The following is a 19757-nucleotide window of genomic DNA, read 5'->3' as shown; positions in this document are numbered from 1 at the left end:
TCGATGATGACGCATTTGTAAACGGAAGTGTTTTCGGTTAAACTTACGTCATCAAGTCGCGCCTCATTGTTTTGGAAAGCAAGCATGGCTGGTTCAGTAACTGGCGTAGCTGTGCCTAAACATTCTTTATCAAAACTACAATCTTTAAATGGACTTTTTGCCATTTATAAAAAGGAAGGACCTACGTCTGCTGATGTTTTAAACTCATTAAAAGAGACACTCCTCAAAGAGGCCGGTGTGAAAGATCCTAATCCCAGAAAAAGGAAGAAGCAAGCTCTGAAAATGGGGCATGGCGGGACTCTGGACAGCGCAGCCTCTGGTGTGCTCGTTGTTGGGATTGGAAATGGAACAAAGATGCTTAGTACTATGCTTGCTGGTTCAAAGAAATACATGGCTGTTGGAGAGTTGGGGAAAGCAACAGACACCCTTGACGCCACAGGCAAGGTGGTTCACGAGAAGCTCTATGATCACATTACCAGGGAAGCCTTTGAGGAGAAGTTGAAGCAGTTCACTGGGGACATCATGCAGGTTCCTCCACTGTACTCTGCACTGAAGAAGGATGGCAAGCGTCTTTCTGTCCTGCTGAAGCAAGGCCACGAGGTGGAAGCCAAACCTGCACGGCCGGTCACAGTGTATAACCTGTCGCTGCAGGACTTCACTCCCCCCCTCTTCACTCTTGATGTTGAATGCGGTGGAGGATTTTATATCAGAAGCTTGGTGGACGACCTGGGAAAAGCGCTCTTGTCGTGTGCCCACGTGAGGAAGCTGATCCGGACCAAACAGGGTCAGTTTACCCTTGACGACCACACGCTGCAGGAGGAACACTGGACACTACAACACATCGTTCAGTCCATGCAGCCCTGTCCCGGGTCAGAGGTCACCAAGGAGGATGGCACAAAACCAAGCCCAAACCTGGGGGTTAAACGGGCCCTGAATGCCCAGGTGAAGGGGGATAAGAATGGCAAAGATGAAAAGGGGGAGTTATAACCCCCCCTCAAAGTCACAATGTCCACCCTATATATGAGAGCTTAAGGCGTTGTTTTGGTTCCCGGAGGTGTGCACTTGTTCACTCCCTCTCATGCATGTAAAAGCATTGGTTTGGTGCAATCATGGCTGGTGGGAATTTCCAACATATTCCTCATGCCAGTCGATTCTTTGGCGGAAGCCAGTTGAACCAGTCCCTGCACTGTTACATGCATCATTTTTGTTGATGTGTGTATTACTGGAATATGATATCGTCATTGGAATTGGCCGAAGACAATTGAATTGTTTTTTGTTTTGTTTATAGATTAAATAATTTAGCATTTTTAAATATTGTTTTTATTTTCATGAATTGTCTTATTTTGTCATGCATTTTGAGGTTTTGTTTTGAATACTGTTCCAATCAAAGATCTCTACACCATCTAGTGTTGGCACAAGACATGGAAGCAACTTGAAATGTAACTCCCATTCCTTTGTAATTGACAGCAGTGCATGGCAGAATTAATAAACAAGTCTCCACATATTTTTGTACATTTTTTTGCAGATGTTTTGTTGTAAACACAGAGATGGTGTTTCTCGTATTTAGGTCATTATAACCTAGTCATGTTTGGTTTTCTTAGTATGTTCACTGGGCCCCCAAGAAGCCTTGCACATATGAAGTTGCTCGAGAGCACATGCAAATCCTCAATAAGACATTGGTTAAGTTCAATCCACTGTACATTTATTTGAGACTACACTGAACAAAAATAAAAGCAGAGTGCTGGTCCCTTGTTTCATGAGCTGAAATAAAAGATAGACATTTTCCATATGCACAAAAAGCTTATTTCAGTCCAATTTTGTGCACACATTTGTTTACATCCCTGTTAGTCAGCATTTCTCCTTTGCCACGATAATCCATCCACCTGAAAAGTGTGGCATATCAAGAAGCTGATAAAAACAGCATGATCATTACACAGGTGCACCTTGTGCTAGGGACACTAAAAGTCCACTAAAATGTGCAGTTTTTTCACACAACACAATGCCACAGCTTACTTAAGTTTTGAGGGAGTGTGCAATTGACATGCTGACTGCAGGAATGTCCACCAGAGAACTTAATGTTAATTTCTCTACCATACGCTGCCTCCAATGTCGATTTAGAGAATTTGGCAGTCTGTCCAACTGGCCTCACAACCGCAGACCACTTCTAACCACACCAGACAAGGAACACCACATCCGGCTTCTTCACCTGAGGAATCATCTGAGACCAGCAACCCGGACAGCTGATGAAACTGGGTTTGCACAACTGAAGAATTTTTGCAGAAACTGTCTCAGGGATGTTCATTTGCGTGCTTGTCTTCCTCACGAGGGTCATGACCTGACTGTAGTTTGACGTCGTGACCGACTTCAGTGGGCAAATGCTCACATTCGATTGCAACTGGCGTGCTGGAGAAGTGTGCTCTTCATGGATGAATCCTGTTTCCAACTGTACTGGGCAGATGGCACAGTGTGTATGGCGTCGTTTGGGGCGAGCAGGCTGCTTATGTCAATGTTGTGAACAGAGTGCCCCATGGTGGCGGTGGGGTTATGGTATGGGGCAGGCATAAACTATGGACAATGAACACATTTGCATTTTATCTATGGCAATTTCAATGCAGAGATACTGTGATGAGATCCTGAGGCCCATTATCATGCCATTCATCCGCCGCCATCACCTCATGTTTCAGCATGATAATGTATGGCCCAATGTCGCAAGGATCTATCTGTACACAATTCCTGGAAGCTGAAAATGTCCTAGTTTTTCCATGGCTTACATACTCACCACAAATGTCACCCATTGAGCATGTTTGGGATGCCCTGGATCGGCAAGTATGACAGCGTGTTCCAGTTCCCGCCAATATCCAGCAATTTTGCACAGCCATTGAAGAGGCGGCAACGAGTGGGAACATGGACGAAAATGCACTTGCTGAATTGAGACTCTTAATGAAATGAGACTCTTAATACACTGAACTAAAATCTAAACGCAAAATGCAACAATTTAAAAGATTTTACTGAGTTACAGTTCATATAAGGAAATCAGAGAATTGAAATGAATTAGGCTCTAATCAATGGACTTTACATGACTGGGAAGACTGATATGTGTTTGTCGGTCACAGATAGCTTAAAGAAAAGGTCGGGGAGTGGATCAGAAAATCAGTCAGTATCTGGTGTGACCACCATTTGCCTCATGCAGCGTAACACTCCTTTGCGAAAAGTTGATCAGGCTGTTGATTGTAGCCTGCGGAATGCAACTATTTATTAAATCCATGTGGAGAAGGAGTCTCATTTCAGCAAGTGCTTTTTCATCCATGTTCCCACTCGTTGCATCCTCAAGAAATTTGTGGAGTGTTTGAAAAACAAGTTTTAATGACTCCAACCTACGTGTATGGAAACATCCGACTTCAAATGTAGAAACTACTAGATACTCCTACCCTCAAGCCATAAGACTGCTGAACAATTCATAAAATCGCCACCGGACAACTTACATTTAACCCTCTCAGCCTGAATTAAACATTGTATTACAGCCTGATTAAATTGAGATTGTGTGTTACTGACCTACACACAATACCCCATAGTGTCAAAGTGGAATTTCGTTTTTAGACATTTTGCCAAATTAATAAAATATGAAATGCTGAAATGTCAAGAGTCAAAAAGTGTTCAACCCCTTTGTTATGGCAAGCCTAAATTAGTTCAGGAGTACAAATATACTTAACAAATCACATAAGTTGCATGGACTCATTCTGTGTTCAATAATAGTGGTTAACATGATTTTTGAATGACTATCCCATCTCGGTATCCCACAGCATATTGGTATGCTTGTCACCTGTAAGGTCCCTCAATCGAGCACAGATTCAACCACAAAAACCAGGGAGATGTTTCAATGCCTTGCAAAGAAGGGCACAGATTGGTAGATGTGTAAAATGTTTTTAAAGCAGAATATCCCTTTGGGCATGGTGAAGTTATTAGGCTTTGGATGTTGTATAAATACACCTAGTCACTACAAAGACACAGGTGTCCTTCTAAACTCAGTTGCCGGAGAGGAAGGAAACTGCACAGGGATTTCACAATGAGGCCGATGGGGATTTTAAAACAGTTAAGAGTTTAATGGTTTGATATGAGAGAACTGAGGATGGATCCACAACATTGTAGTTACTCCACAACACTAACCTAAATGACAGAGTGGAAAGGAAGCATGTACAGAAATAAAATATTCCAAAACATGCATCCTGTTTGCAACAAGGCACTTACGTAATACTGCAAAAAATGTGGCAAAGAACTGAACTGCTTGTCCTGAATACAAAGCACTATGTTTGGGGAAAATCCAACACCGCACATCACTGAGTACCACTGTCCATATTTTCAAGCATGGTCGTGGCTGCATCATATTGGTATGCTTGTCATCGGCAAGGACTAGGGATTTTTTTTAGGATGAAAACCAATGAAATACAGCTAAACACAGGCAAATTCTTAGAGAAAAACCTGGTTCAGTCTGCATTCCAAACAGACACTGGGAGACGAATTCACCTTTCAGCAGGACAATAACCTAAAACATTAAATGTTCCTGAGTGTACTAGTAACAATTGACTTAAATCATCTTTAAAGATATATGGCAAGACTTGAAAATGTCAGTTTAGAAATGATCAACATCCAACTTGACAGAGCTTGAAGAATTTAAAGAATAATGGGCAAATATTGTACAATTCAGCTGTGTAAATCTCTTAGACTTACCCAGAAAGACTCACAGCTGTAATCGCTGCCAAAGGTGTTTCTAACATGTATTGACTCAGGGGTGTGAATACTTATATAGTCAAGATATATTCGTGTTTTATTTTTCATTTGTAATAAATGGTCTGAATTTCTACCACCTTTGTATTTGTTTTATTTTATTATCATTGACCAAAAATTACAATTAAATCCAGTTTAATCCTACTTTTTAACACAACAAAAAGTGGAAAAAGTCAAGGGGTGTGAATACCTTCTGAAGGCACAAACAAAGTTCTGTTCTATTGTTTGATCATTAGCCAGCTTTTGACATTCTTTTAAAATTAAGTTATGGTTAGTATGGCTATACAGTATATAGGACATTTTACATTCTTTGTTCATAAAATATAACAAGAGGAATAAAGTGGAGATACAACGTAACAGTATTGCAAACCCATGAGCCATTCTGTTCTCAAGTATACTACATTAGCTTAGCACCTAAGTATGACCACAAACTTTTCCATAAACGCCTCTCCCTCCCCACCCAGTGGCACATATACTTTCTGAAAGACAATGCTTAGATGTACTGTAGGCTACTTGACTATGAGAGAAATGGTTGTTGTTGGGGATTGAAGCCTAAGCCCCAGATGAAGGGGCTCAGTGAATGTGGTGTGGAATGTGTACAGGTGGGTCAGTTTGTCAGACTCCGAGGAGATGTTGTAGAAGGACAGGATGCCGGCCGGCCAGTCCAGAAACACCCCTATTCTATAGGACTCATTTGATTTCATTTCAGGGAGCCGTAAATTGTGAATAATTTTTTTATGCTGGGCATGGAACTTATCCTTTGAGGCGTACAAAGTCCAAGAAACAGCATTCTGTCCCAGCATTACATTGTCTCCGGCTCCTTTCCTCTCTAATCTCTTGTAGGCCATGCCTATACGTACGTCGTGTAGACACTCAACCTCCAGGTAATGACGCCCGCAGAGGCCCTCCTTGCACAGCACCTGGTTGCATTTATCGAACCGCTCATGGGTGCTGGGATAGTGCTGCTCCTTCTTCTGGCGCGTCACCTTCCTGTTTCCCTCAGACAGGGACAGGAAACCATTTGCTGTGCTGGGGTCTAGCGTGAGCTCACTGGCATCTGAAATGTCTTTTGATTAGAATCAGAAAAATAAAGTATTTCAATTCTCCTCATATTCTAAGTTCCAAGTATTCTAATGTAACACAACTGTGTTTGTACAGGTGGTAGTTCCACATGTGTTATTACATAGGCTTAATGTTCAGGAAAGTTTCATCAATAATGATCCATGGTTAATTACTCACATTTCCTCAGACCTGGTTTCCTTCTGTTCTCTCCCCGGTAGGCCACCCTGAAAAACACAAAGCACATCTTCAAATCTGTGTAGTTGACCAATAAACTTTGATTTGATTAAAATTAGAACTAGCAGCACCCGCCCATGCGGGTAGTAAATCATTGAAAATGAAAAATTTGATTTCCCCCTCCTGCAAATCAAAAGTGTGTTTATCTGTTCAGCTTTTTAGTCTCTGGATATACCACGAATAACCTCAATTCTGAAGCATTTATAAAACTGCCATATTTCCTGAGGACCTGCTTTCCCTTGGAAATGTTTTGACATCGACCTAACATGAACCCTTGTTATCTAAACGTATAGTAGGCTAGGGCCGGCTAAGAATTGTTTTTGTTCCTGCATGTCAGTTTATCACATCCAAGGTGGGACTGTAGGCTATATTTCCCCCACTCCAGTGTGGGCTGACTAATCTACCAGCTCACGTTTGTTGCTATGCTTTAGGCCTACAGCTTATTCGATTCCTTATGGAGCTTTGCTTTATTGGACATCATTATGTGAAAGGATTTGAGGTTTAGTGGGCAGCTACATGTGAAATGCAGTTGTTGATATGTGAAGTGGACACCTTTGATCTTCTACACCTGTTTTGCAGAGCCATACAGTTTGGTCTGAGGTTTTTACCAAAAGCATTATGATGTATTTATTATCATGCATTTACATGACATAAAACACACCAGATTCAACTAAGGGCCTGATGACTAGTTGACAAGTTGAATCAGGTGTGGTTGTCCAGAGCTACAATAAAAATGTGTACTGTTGGGGGTACTGGAGGACTGGCGTTGGAAACCACTGCTCTAGATCACGTTAAACCGTCCAACCAGCTCTGCTAGAGCGAGTAAAACAGTCAGAATGAGGTGTCCTTTCATTTGTTTCTGGAAGTAGTTACCGTGTGGTTCAGTTGGTAGAGCACGGTGCTTGCAACACCAAGGTTGTGGGTTTGATTCCCACGGGGGACATGGTTCAGTTGGTAGAGCACGGTGCTTGCAACACCAAGGTTGTGGGTTTGATTCCCACGGGGGACATGGTTCAGTTGGTAGAGCACGGTGCTTGCAACACCAAGGTTGTGGGTTTGATTCCCACGGGGGACATGGTTCAGTTGGTAGAGCACGGTGCTTGCAACACCAAGGTTGTGGGTTTGATTCCCACAGGGGACCCGTGTGAAAATGTATCCACACTCACCTCTGCTAAATGACTCAAATGTAATGTCAATGTAGTAGCTAGCCAGTTAGCTTGGGTGCTTGACTGCGGTTGCGAGGTCAGAATGCTCAGATTAACCCTACTACCCGGACTGAGGGTCCGGTGTGCATTCTGAACTCAAAGAGCAAAACATTCTGAATTTACATACGGACAATCTGACAACACTTTGAATTTAAGAATGACCCAGAGCGCACTGACACACTGGAGGCGATTTATGAACACATCCCCAAATTGGCCTACAAATACATTGTGACAGCATGGTATCCCAGGGATATGGGACACTCCAAAACACACACAAAATGAAAATAACAATACAAAAACCAGCTAAATATAAAGTGGCTAGTGCCATGAAACAGGGTGACATGCTTGTTTTGAGGCTAAAATGAAGGAAATCGTTGGAAAATTGTTGTAGGAGATCTGCCCACAGTAAAGTGGCTTATGGTATTATAATATAGACGGTCTAATCAAGCGTCTTTTGATTCATTGTTAATATTCTATTTTATAGCATATTGGTATTTTCACTCAATCTAACTCACTCCAGCTTCTCCAGCTCAGATGGGAAATCCACAAGGTCTCCTAAGGGATTGTAGCTCAGATCCAGCTCTTTCATCTGAAAGGGGTTTGACCTTAAAACAAAGGCGAGAAATGAAGACCCTTTCTTTGTGATCAGACATCCAGATATCCTGCAAAAGACAATAGGAAAAATAAGTCTAGAAAAATACCAGAAACAAATTCAACTAGCAGTTTAATGAGGCAAACCCTTCAAATGTGTCATATTGCTTTATTTGTTACTTCTTTACAAACCTCAGTGCCTGCAGCTTACAACAAGCACATGCGAGAAACGCCACCCCCAGGTCCGTAAGGTCATTACAGCTGAGGTCCAAGGTTAGAAGTTTCGAGGTGGAAACAGTCAGAACCTTGCAGAGCTCATTGACACCTCGATGTCCCACATGATTGTGGCTGAGGTTCAGGGTTTCCACCTTGCAGTTGGGGTTCCGCAGCCCACAGCAGAGTTGGATCACCCCTTCATCTCCCAGGTTGTTGTGGCCCAGGTCCAAGACTGTAAGACGGGAATTCTCAGACTGGAGAACTGAGGCTACAGTTGCACACTGCAGTGTTGTGATGTCACAAAAGTTGAGCCTGTGAAAAAGATTTGAGTTCATAATTGCCATTAACAACATTTTGAAAAAGTTGAATGTGCGATAAACAGTAGAAGTAGGAAGTTTATATAAATGAGTTAATGACTCCAACCTAAAAGTTTTAACCACTCCTCAAATTTCTTGTTAACAAACTATAGTTTTGGTAAGTCGGTTAGGACATCTACTTTGTGCATGACAAGTCATTGTTCCAACAATTGTTTACAGACAGATTATTTCACTGTATCACAATTCCAGTGGGTCAGAAGTTTACATACACTAAGTTGACTGTCTTTAAACAGCTTGGAAAATTCCAGAAAATTATGTCATGGCTTTAGAAGCTTCCGGTAGGCTAATTGACATTAGCAATTTCCAAACGCCTGAAGGTACCACGTTCATCTGTACAAACAATAGTACATAGTGTAAACACCATGGGACCACGCAGCCGTCATACGGCTCAGGAAGGAGAGGCATTCTGTCTCCTAGAGATGAACGTAATTTGGTGTGAAAAGTGCAAATCAATCCCAGAACAACAGCAGCAAAGGACCTTGTGAAAATGGAGGAAACAGGTACAAAAGTATCTATATCCACAGTAAAAAGAGTCCTATAGACATAACGTGAAAGGCCACTCAGTAAGGAAGGAGCCACTGCTCCAAAACCCCCATAAAAAACCCAGACTACGATTTCAAATGCACATGGGGACAAAGATTGTACTTTTTGGAGAAATGTCCTCTGGTCTGATGAAACAGAAATAGAACTGTTTGGCCATTGGAGGAAAAAGGGGGAGGCTTGTAAGCCGAAGAACACCATCCCAACCGTGAAGCACAGGGGTGGCAGCATCATGTTGTGGGGGTGCTTTGCTACAAGAGGGGCTGGTGCACATGACAAAATAGATTGCATCATGAGGAAGGAACATTATGTGGATATATTGAAACAACATCTCAATACATCAGTCAGGAAGTTAAAGCTTGGTTGCAAATGGCTCTTCCAAATGGACAATGACCCCAAGCATACTTCCAAAGTTGTGGCAAAATGGCTTAAGGACAACAAAGTCAAGGTATTGGAGTGGCCATCAAAGCCCTGACCTCAATCCTATAGAAAATGTGTGGGCAGAACTGAAGAAGCGTGTGCGAGCAAGGAGGCCTACAAACCTGACTTCGTTACACTAGCTCTGTCAGGAGGAACGGACCAAAATTCACCCGACTTTGTGGGAAGCTTGTGGAAGGCCACCCGAAATGTTTGACCCAAGTTAAACAATTTAAAAGCAATGCTACCAAATACTAATTGAGTGTATGTAAACTTCTGACTCACTGGGAATGTGATGAAAAAAATAAAAGCTGAAAGAAATCATTCCTACTATTATTGTGACATTTCACATTCTTAAAATAAAGTGGTGATCCTAACTGACCTAAGACAGGGAATATTTACTTGGATTAAATATCAGGAATTGTGAAAAACTGAGTTTAAATGTTCTTGGCTAAGGTGTATGTAAACTTCGACTTCAACTGTAAATATGCTACACAAATAGTGATACTTACAATGCTCTGGTGCAAGACAGCAAAGCAGGAGTCAGTCTGCGAAAAGCTTCCTCAGACGTTTTGTTATTCCTGAAGTCAAACTCTTCAGGCTTTTCTGACATAATGAACATATATGCCAGGAGAGAACACTGAAATGGAGTTGGCTGTTTGTCGGAAGGCGAGACTTGGTTGTTGTCATTCTGTAGAATGGTGCGGTCCTTCAGCTGAAGCAGACAGTGGATCAAGTTGATGCATCTCTCTGGAGAGAGGTCCTTCCTTTTCAACATCTTGATATATCCGATTAACTTTTTGTTGCATTCTGAACCACTGGTTGTTTTTCCCAGAATGTCTTGAAGGATTGCCCGGCTGGAGTCGAGAGAGATCCCGAAAAGGAAGCGTGTGAAAAGGTCCAGGTGTCCATTTTTACTATCTAATGCACTGTCCAGAGCACCTTTGAGAAAATCTAACAAAGTGTCCCCTTTCCTCTTTTTGATTAAGGCTTTCACTGAGTCAATCCTACCATTTACAAATTCATGAAATGCATACAGCGCAGCAAAGAACTCCTGAACACTTAAGTGTACAAAACAATACACTTTCCTTGGATACAGTCCATGCTCTAATTCAACAAGTTCTGTACACAGGCCAGGGCATGTAGCAGCTTCCATGACACTAATGCCACAGTTTGTCAAGTCCTGTTCTGTAAAGAGCACGTTTTGACTTTCCAGGTTCAGATACGCTAGCTTTCCCAATTTCAAAATGATGTCATTGTTTGACATCAAAGAAAGTTGTTTCCCCTGTGTTGGTCCATGCTTCTCGAAACTGATACTTGTTTGGATCTTAATGTAATGCATGTACATTTCAGAGAGGGTTGTAGGCAAAGATCGAGGCTTTGGCCCACTCTTGCTGTCTTTACTGTCTATATCCTGAAGCACAGTTACTGCCATCCAGCAGAACACCGGTACATGGCACATGATGTAGAGGCTCCGGGTTGCTTTTATGTCTGAGATGATGCGGCTGGCCATCTCTGGATCTCTGATGTGTTTCCTGAAGTACTCGTCCTTTTGAGCATCATTGAACCCTCTGATCTCTGTAACTCGATGACAATACTCTCTGGGGATCTGATTGGCTGCTACTGGACGGGAGGTTATCCAGAGGAGAGCCCCAGGGAGAAGACAGCCAGTGATGAGGTTTGTAAGCAAAACGTCCAGTGAAGCAGACTCAGACACATCCGATATCAGCCTGTTTTCAATTTCATCAAACTCTAGTGGCAGTTGGCTCTCATCCAGGCCATCAAGGATGAACAAAACCTTATGTTCATCATACATCTTCCTAACGTTTATGTCTTTAAGTTCAGGGTAGAAGAGCTGAAGAAGTTCATGCAGACTGTACGGGCCTTTTGTCAAATTCAGCTTCCGGAAAGATAGGAGGAATAGAAAATCTAGATCTTGATTTTCTTTTCCATTTGCCCAGTCCAAGTTGAGCTTCTGAGCTGCCACAGTTTTCCCAATGCCAGCGATTCCCTTTGTCATCACACATCTGATAGTTTTGTCTTCGGCAGGCTTGAAGAGATCTTGGCATTTTATGACAGACGCCTCCGAGTAGTCTTTGAGGTGTGCCGTCTCGGCCTGCCACACCTCGTGTTCCTTATTGATGCTGGTAGAATCACAGGTGACAATGTACAACTCTGTGTAGACCTTGTTAAGGACTGATGTGCTTTTGGTTCCAATACCCTCTAGTATGGTTTCAGACTTAATCTTCTGGTGTTTTTTGATCTCGTCTCTAATGTGAAGGATGTCTTCAAAAAGAGCAAAATAAATAAATATGAAAGTGTTATTTTGGGTGGAATTAGTTTGTTTTTCTGCTCTGGGATAACAACGGAATTTGACTTACTCTGTTTCTCCTTGCTCTGGTCATACACTGGCACCTACAGGAATTAGCAAAACAGACATTTAGATTTCAAATACCCTTTCAAATACAGTGTTTCAATAACATAGAGTTAATGCTGGCAACAGTCCATAATCTTATAGACAAGCTTCTAAAGATGGTCTATAAGAAATCCCTTTCATTACCTGCTGGTCAATCATCTCCCCTCCAGGGCGCACATGGCCTAGAGATAAAATACATGTCATAAACATCACAATAAACTAGGATAGAAGAGCAACTTACAAAGATGTATACAATTTATAAAACAGTGATCCACCCATGTTTTGCCCCAAAAGTCCTGACACCTTCTCTCACCATAAATATTTGTGATAAAATGTAAGTCCTTTCCAACTGAACGCCTTGTTAGCATTTGTGCATTAACGTTGCTTCCATTAGTTGCGGTGCTTGAACACCGAGCGCCACTTGGCATCGCATCGAGTGGTCCACCAGCATGGTTGGCCTTAGAGGTATCACATCCATCACATTGGGGGTGTAGGGAAAGAAACAATAACATATTAGCCTCGTCACCCCATACCATAGAGATGTACTAGACAGCTCATCTTCTATCTTCAGAAATGGCCACTTCGGTGACAACAAGGCCAGAGCCATTGTGGGTTCTCTTTACTTCTATGAGTGTAGTGACACTTCATAAATAAACTGAATAGGATCATTCCACCTACTGTGCTAGAGTGTAGCTGCATACTGTGCTGCAGTGTGTTTAGTCTAAACAGGTACAGAGACAAGGTTGGTGATTTACTGCCACCTACAGTTACAGAATGTTCACGCAGCAGTATAATTAATTGGTTGACCCCTCCTGCTGACCTGAATGGAATTCTGTGATCCCTCCTGCTGACCTGAATGGAATTCTGTGATCCCTCCTGCTGACCTGAATGGAATTCTGTGATCCCTCCTGCTGACCTGAATGGAATTCTGTGATCCCTCCTGCTGACCTGAATGGAATTCTGTGATCCCTCCTTGACCTGAATGGAATTCTCCCTCCTGCTGACCTGAATGGAATTCTGTGATCCCTCCTGCTGACCTGAATGGAATTCTGTGATCCCTCCTGCTGACCTGAATGGAATCCCTCCTGCTGACCTGAATGGAATTCTGTGATCCCTCCTGCTGACCTGAATGGAATTCTGTGATCCCTCCTGCTGACCTGAATGGAATTCTGTGATCCCTCCTAACACATACCAAGCCCCACCCAGTTGACTACTCAAAATGGTGAAAGCATCAATGGCAGTGCCAATGAAAGAAAATCACTATGTCCCAAACACATCTTTAAGAACATTCAGAATCCCTGTATCTGGAAAGAACACAAACAAAAGTCCAATTACCTGTTGGTCATCCATTGAGATTGTCCGGTTCTCTTTGTTCTCAAAGCCTATGGAGGAAAGACGTATCTCTTTGGTGAATCATTTAACATTGATTAGAGAGAGATTAAGGGCCTTTTTTGGACCAAAATTAAGCCTACCCATGGACTGAAAAGCATTAAACTGAGATTGTTTTATGAATTCTCCATTGAAAACACTGTTTTAAGTAGGCTCAATCCAAATCCAGGAAACCAGCCCATAAGATCGCTGCCTGCACCTGCCCGCCCATCCAACATCACTACTCTGGACGGTTCTGTCTTAGAATATGTAGACAACTATAAATACCTAGGTGTCTGGTTAGACTGTAAACTCTCCTTCCAGACTCACATCAAACATCTCCAATCCAAAGTTAAATAGGAAGCCAATTCTAGATTTCGCAACAAAGCATCCTTCACTCATGCTGCCAAACATACCCTTGTAAAACTGACCATCCTACCGATCCTCGACGACTTCATTTACAAAATAGCCTCCAATACCCTACTCAATAAATTGGATGCAGTCTATCACAGTGCCATCCGTTATCACCAAAGCCCCATATACTACCCACCACTGCGACCTGTACGCTCTCGTTGGCTGGCCCTTGCTTCATACTCGTCGCCAAACCCACTGGCTCCAGGTCATCTACAAGACCCTGCTAGGTAAAGTCCCCCCTTATCTCAGCTTGCTGGTCACCATAGCAGCACCCACCAGTAGCACGCACTCCAGCAGGTATATCTCTGGTCACCCATAAAACCAATTCTTACTTTGGCCGCCTCTCCTTCCAGTTCTCTGCTGCCAATGACTGGAACGAACTACAAAAATCTCTGAAACTGGAAACACTTATCTCCCTCACTAGCTTTAAGCACCAGCTGTCAGAGCAGCTCACAGATTACTGCACCTGTACATAGCCCATCTATAATTTAGCCCAAACCACTACCTCTCCCCCTACTGTATTTATTTATTTAGCTCCCCCATTATTTCTCTCTACTTTGCACATTCTTCCACTGCAAATCTACCATTCCAGTGTTTTTTTTAAACTTGCTATATTGTATTTACTTCGGCACCATGGCCTTTTTTGCCTTTACCCCCTTATCTCACCTCATTTGCTCACATTGTATATAGACTCATGTTTCTACTGTATTATTGACTGTATGTTTGTTTTACTCCATGTGTAACTGTGTTGTTGTATGTGTCGAACTGCTTTGCTTTATCTTGGCCAGGTCGCAATTGTAAATGAGAACTTGTTCTCAACTTGCCTACCTGGTTAAATAAATAAAAAATAAATTTAAAATAAATAAAAATAAATTTAAAAAGATACAGAAAACATTGCATTTAGGTCATAAAATACATGGTTGTTTTACAATATAGGTCATAAAATTCACTGTTGTAATACAATTCCCACACCAATATTTTATTCTGAGGGAGTTTACCGGATATGTGGTACGCTAAACAATTATGCTTACAACTTTATTAGAAGAAAATAAAATGCTACTGGGTAAATACTATAATCAAGACTAAGACCAAAATCCCTCCTTTACTCCTGTGTGAACTCATACATTTCAGTTATTGAGTATTAATGCCTATACTCACGTTGTTGACTTCGTCTCCGTTTACTCCGATATTTACTGTCTTTTAGAAGTGAGGACACAATGTGACGGGCCTTTTCTCCATATTTATTCACCAGTACTGACACAATGTCTTTCACTTCCATCATCTTAACACTCTTATCATCCATCTTCCTGCACAGGTTGTCATGTCTTATTATGTCTGTTCCTGTCCTTTCTCTTCACTCTGTCTCTCTCTGCTGGTCTTATTAGGTTACCTTCTCTGTCTCTCCTTCTTCAGCTGTTCTACATCTCCCCTAACTAGCTCATTCATCCTTTCCCACCTGTTCTCTCTATCTCCTCTGATTAGGTCTCTATTTCTCTCTCTGTTCCTGCTACTTTCAGTGTCAGATTCTTGTTTGTGTTTTTCATGCCAGAAGCAAGCTAGCGTCTCGTTTGCTTCCACCTTGTCCTATCCTGTCGGAGTCGGCCTGGCAGGTGCATCCTGCACTATACAACGTCGGAAGAGGATTTATGCCATTCCTGTTTTTTCATTAAAGAACTCTGTTTTCTGTTAAAACCGCTTTTGGGTCTTCACTCAAGTACATAACACAGGTGGTGTCGAAATCGGTTGAACTTCTTCAACATGTTCAGTTTGGCCCTGACCTCTGCTTTCACCCGTTTGTAAATATCCTTTCCTGCTGACATCTGAAGACAAACACAATAAATACTAATCATTTAGAGTGCAAAGCACAGTCTGGTTCACAGGACCTTTCAATCCCCCATGAACATAAACATATTACTGTCAGTGGTAGACTACAGTAAAGCCCGACAACTATTAAAGCACTCCTCCACAATGAGAGTATTAGTTTGGTCGGTGATGACGGTATTAGTTTGGTCGTGATCATAACCCAGACTGATGTCCACAATAGCCAGTCCAGTAGCTGCTGGATGCTAAAGTGAGCTTCAAATTGGTCAATAGCGCCACGATATCGCAAAGTATTTGCATAGAGTTCATCTTTCCCCAACTTTGGTCCCACACTGTTCACGTCGCCCAACGGTCCTCCCCCCGCTTCACTTCCCTCCATTGAAAATGAATGGGGCGACGAAACAGCGTAAAGCGTATACATATTCAGAGTCTACAGACTGAGACCACCATCAGAAGGGGATGCAATGCCAGAACACGCACCTCAACAAAATTCCCAACAAACTCTGCATACAAGTCCTTTATTCTATTGAAATGGGTTGACAGTTGGAGAAATGGTTTGAGAATCCTAAAAAAGACGACCTATGAAAGCCAACGGTCTGATATTCTAGAACACTGCTGTGCATATGGTACATGTTTAAAAGGCTCTGCATGGTCAAGCCGACCTCTGCATTGGCAGTGCAGCATCCATACTCCTTGCTCTTCCCGGAGCAGCAGAGCTGTTGTTTTTTATTTATTTTTATTTATTTCACCTTTATTTAACCAGGTAGGCTAGTTGAGAACAAGTTCTCATTTGCAACTGCGACCTGGCCAAGATAAAGCATAGCAGTGTGAACAGACAACAGAGTTACAGATGGAGTAAACAATTAACAAGTCAATAACACAGTAGGAAAAAAAGGGGAGTCTATATACATTGTGTGCAAAAGGCATGAGGAGGTAGGCGAATAATTACAATTTTGCAGATTAGCACTGGAGTGATAGATGATCAGATGATCAGGTACAGATAGAGATACTGGTGTGCAAAAGAGCAGAGAAGTAAATAAATAAAAACAGTGTGGGGATGAGGTAGGTGAAAATTGGTGGGCTATTTACCAATAGACTACGTACAGCTGCAGCGATCGGTTAGCTGCTCAGATAGCACATGTTTGAAGTTGGTGAGGGAGATAAAAGACTCCAACTTCAGGGATTTTTGCAATTCGTTCCAGTCACAGGCAGCAGAGTACTGGAACGAAAGGCGGCCAAATGAGGTGTTGGCTTTAGGGATGATCAGTGAGATACACCTGCTGGAGCGCGTGCTACGGATGGGTGTTGCCATCGTGACCAGTGAACTGAGATAAGGCGGAGCTTTACCTAGCATGGACTTGTAGATGACCTGGAGCCAGTGGGTCTGGCGACGAATATGTAGCGAGGGCCAGCCGACTAGAGCATACAAGTCGCAGTGGTGGGTGGTATAAGGTGCTTTAGTGACAAAACGGATGGCACTGTGATAAACTGCATCCAGTTTGCTGAGTAGAGTGTTGGAGGCAATTTTGTAGATGACATCGCCGAAGTCGAGGATCGGTAGGATAGTCAGTTTTACTAGGGTAAGTTTGGCGGCGTGAGTGGAGGCTTTGTTGCGGAATAGAAAGCCGACTCTTGATTTGATTTTCGATTGGAGATGTTTGATATGAGTCTGGAAGGAGAGTTTACAGTCTAGCCAGACACCTAGGTACTTATAGGTGTCCACATATTCAAGGTCGGAACCATCCAGGGTGGTGATGCTCGTCGGGCATGCGGGTGCAGGCAGCGATCGGTTGAAAAGCGTGCATTAGGTTTTACTAGCGTTTAAGAGCAGTTTGAGGCCACGGAAGGAGTGTTGTATGGCATTGAAGCTCGTTTGGAGGTTAGATAGCACAGTGTCCAAGGACGGGCCGGAAGTATATAGAATGGTGTCGTCTGCGTAGAGGTGGATCAGGGAATCACCCGCAGCAAGAGCAACATCATTGATATATACAGAGAAAAGAGTCGGCCCGATAATTGAACCCTGTGGCACCCCCATAGAGACTGCCAGAGGACCGGACAGCATGCCCTCCGATTTGACACACTGAACTCTGTCTGCAAAGTAATTGGTGAACCAGGCAAGGCAGTCATCCGAAAAACCGAGGCTACTGAGTCTGCCGATAAGAATATGGTGATTGACAGAGTCGAAAGCCTTGGCAAGGTCGATGAAGACGGCTGCACAGTACTGTCTTTTATCGATGGCGGTTATGATATCGTTTAGTACCTTGAGTGTGGCTGAGGTGCACCCGTGACCGGCTCGGAAACCAGATTGCACAGCGGAGAAGGTACGGTGGGATTCGAGATGGTCAGTGACCTATTTGTTGACTTGGCTTTCGAAGACCTTAGATAGGCAGGGCAGGATGGATATAGGTCTGTAACAGTTTGGGTCCAGGGTGTCTCCCCCTCTTGCGGCAGCTTTCCAATCCTTGGGGATCGCAGACGATATGAAAGAGAGGTTGAACAGGCTGGGAATAGGGGTTGCGACAATGGCGGTGGATAGTTTCAGAAATAGAGGGTCCAGATTGTCAAGCCCAGCTGATTTGTACGGGTCCAGGTTTTGCAGCTCTTTCAGAACATCTGCTATCTGGATTTGGGTAAAGGAGAACCTGGAAGGGCTTGGGCAAGAAGCTGTGGTCATTGTGAATGAAGTTGTGAGGGAAGTGCGTTTGTGTTTATACAGGATCTCCCGCCCCACCTACTGTCAACCAATCATGTCAATGCTGAGCTATTCGGAGCCCTCTGCATTGTTACAACATTTGGGAGGCACACAGCAATGCGGTACAGAGCACAATTTGGCCTCTACAATTGTGTCATCCTCCATAAGGAGCCTCCGATCCCATTTTCAGATCAATCTGATGTCTGCATTGGACTTGCAGCATTTACAGTGATATGGCCTCTGCAGAAGTCAGGGCATACATACTTCTTGTGCTTCGCCTTGCAGAGCTGTTGTGAAGGAAGTTGTCAAGGAAGTGAGTTTGTGTTTATAGAGGTCCTCACGCCCCTCACCTGGCATCAACCAATAATGTCATTGTGGAGCTATACATTGTTACAACATTTGAGTGGCGCCTGCACAGTGATACTATGCTCAAATTGGCCCCTGCGTGCCCCGGAAGCTACAAAATTGCATCACACCATCGAATCACATTAAAGATAAAGCATAAATTGGATTACTCATGCCATTTATCTGGATAGGCAGAGACATATGAATTAATTCTGTGATTTAATGGAATGTAAACATTTTAATGTAATTACAGCAACTACTTAAAACGTAATTTAGTGTAATTTCATATCAGTTGTTCATTGAAGAGCCACTTTTATTATTTCCCCCTCCTACCAGAAATGAGCGTGTCGACGGAAGTGAAGATTTGAGAGCCTGGGCTTTTGAAATGGCGGCAAACTCTGATCGGTTGTTGAATCTCAATGTCTTGGAGAGCACTGGAGAATGTAGCCTGCAGCCGCCTCATATTCTGAACCAAATCAACTATGCTTTCAGGACTACCCTAATGGACAGTTCAAGCGAGTCTCAGAAGCCCTGTACACGTTTTAATGTCGACTAATGGAACTAAAGGATTCACTTCAATGAAGAGTTGTTCAATTTGCCCCCCTCTCCCACTTCAGTGTTCACTGCGACATTTCACTTGACCGTTTCGTAGGCGATAGCAACAATAATCCATTGATAAATCAAGTATTAACTCGAATCCAAACTTAATCCTCACACTAGCGCACATAAAATACCACAAACAAGACTACATAAACAAATAGTATAGTATTATTGTAGCTTGTAGGCTACTAACATTAGTGCACCATTCGCGTCAAATGCAAGGATAGTGGTAGCCTAAATTAACGACAAAAAGTAATTTTGTCATACATAAAAGGGAAAGCAACATACCTTCAGATTTGATGATTTCTTAAATCGTTTGTCTCTGCTGCTGTTTCACTCAACGAAAAAATGTCCATTCACATGATTGTCTGTCTGCGTTGTTTTCTCTTGAACTATCTCGACTAAATACCAAATCAATTGGCTTAAAGTAATGAAAACGTACTGTGGCTACATAATTCTACGGAAAAGGACATGCGTTTTATGGTTTCTTTCTGCAGAAACCAAAGGTAACGTGTCACCTTCGGTATCGATATAACTGTCTCTTCGTTGTGGGTGGAGTGTGAAAGTAAGTCCCTCATTCTCAGAAATGTGCATTTAATAAGTAATACATTTGTTCCCCGAACACCAGCTCTGTCAGAAGGATTTTTCCAAAAGTTTCCAAACTTATTGTGGGAAGC

At 42.7% G+C, this 19757-nt stretch overlaps 2 protein-coding genes across 5 annotated transcripts; one reads left to right on the top strand and one right to left on the bottom strand.

Annotated features, from left to right (window-relative positions):
- The first annotated feature begins 46 nt into the window (after positions 1-46).
- Positions 47-1504, top strand: trub1 (TruB pseudouridine (psi) synthase family member 1). Its single transcript, XM_064959754.1, has one exon. The coding sequence runs from the start codon at positions 85-87 to the stop codon at positions 985-987; it is 903 nt and encodes a 300-aa protein (XP_064815826.1). The 5' UTR covers positions 47-84; the 3' UTR covers positions 988-1504.
- A 2577-nt stretch (positions 1505-4081) lies between these two features.
- LOC135532126 (NACHT, LRR and PYD domains-containing protein 3-like) lies at positions 4082-19608 on the bottom strand. 4 transcript variants are annotated; one of them, XM_064959753.1, is made up of 10 exons: positions 19369-19608; positions 13176-13222; positions 12154-12298; positions 11985-12022; positions 11806-11839; positions 9937-11710; positions 8067-8402; positions 7799-7945; positions 6022-6068; positions 4082-5848 (listed from the first exon to the last, which is right to left on the bottom strand). In XM_064959753.1, the coding sequence occupies exons 2-10, from the start codon at positions 13188-13190 to the stop codon at positions 5292-5294; spliced, it is 3093 nt and encodes a 1030-aa protein (XP_064815825.1). In that variant the 5' UTR covers positions 13191-13222; positions 19369-19608; the 3' UTR covers positions 4082-5291. The 4 variants fall into 4 exon arrangements, with proteins under 4 accessions (XP_064815825.1, XP_064815824.1, XP_064815823.1 ...); XM_064959752.1 differs by lacking the exon at positions 19369-19608 and adding an exon at positions 14781-14984 and having other exon boundaries at positions 7799-7888; XM_064959751.1 differs by lacking the exon at positions 19369-19608 and adding an exon at positions 14781-14980 and having other exon boundaries at positions 4082-5839.
- Positions 19609-19757: the final 149 nt, after the last annotated feature.

Source organism: Oncorhynchus masou, unplaced genomic scaffold, assembly GCF_036934945.1.
Source record: "Oncorhynchus masou masou isolate Uvic2021 unplaced genomic scaffold, UVic_Omas_1.1 unplaced_scaffold_1737, whole genome shotgun sequence".
Lineage (NCBI taxonomy): Eukaryota > Metazoa > Chordata > Actinopteri > Salmoniformes > Salmonidae > Oncorhynchus > Oncorhynchus masou.
The sequence above is the reverse complement of the archived record's forward strand: the minus strand, read 5'-3'. Positions and strand labels throughout refer to the sequence as shown.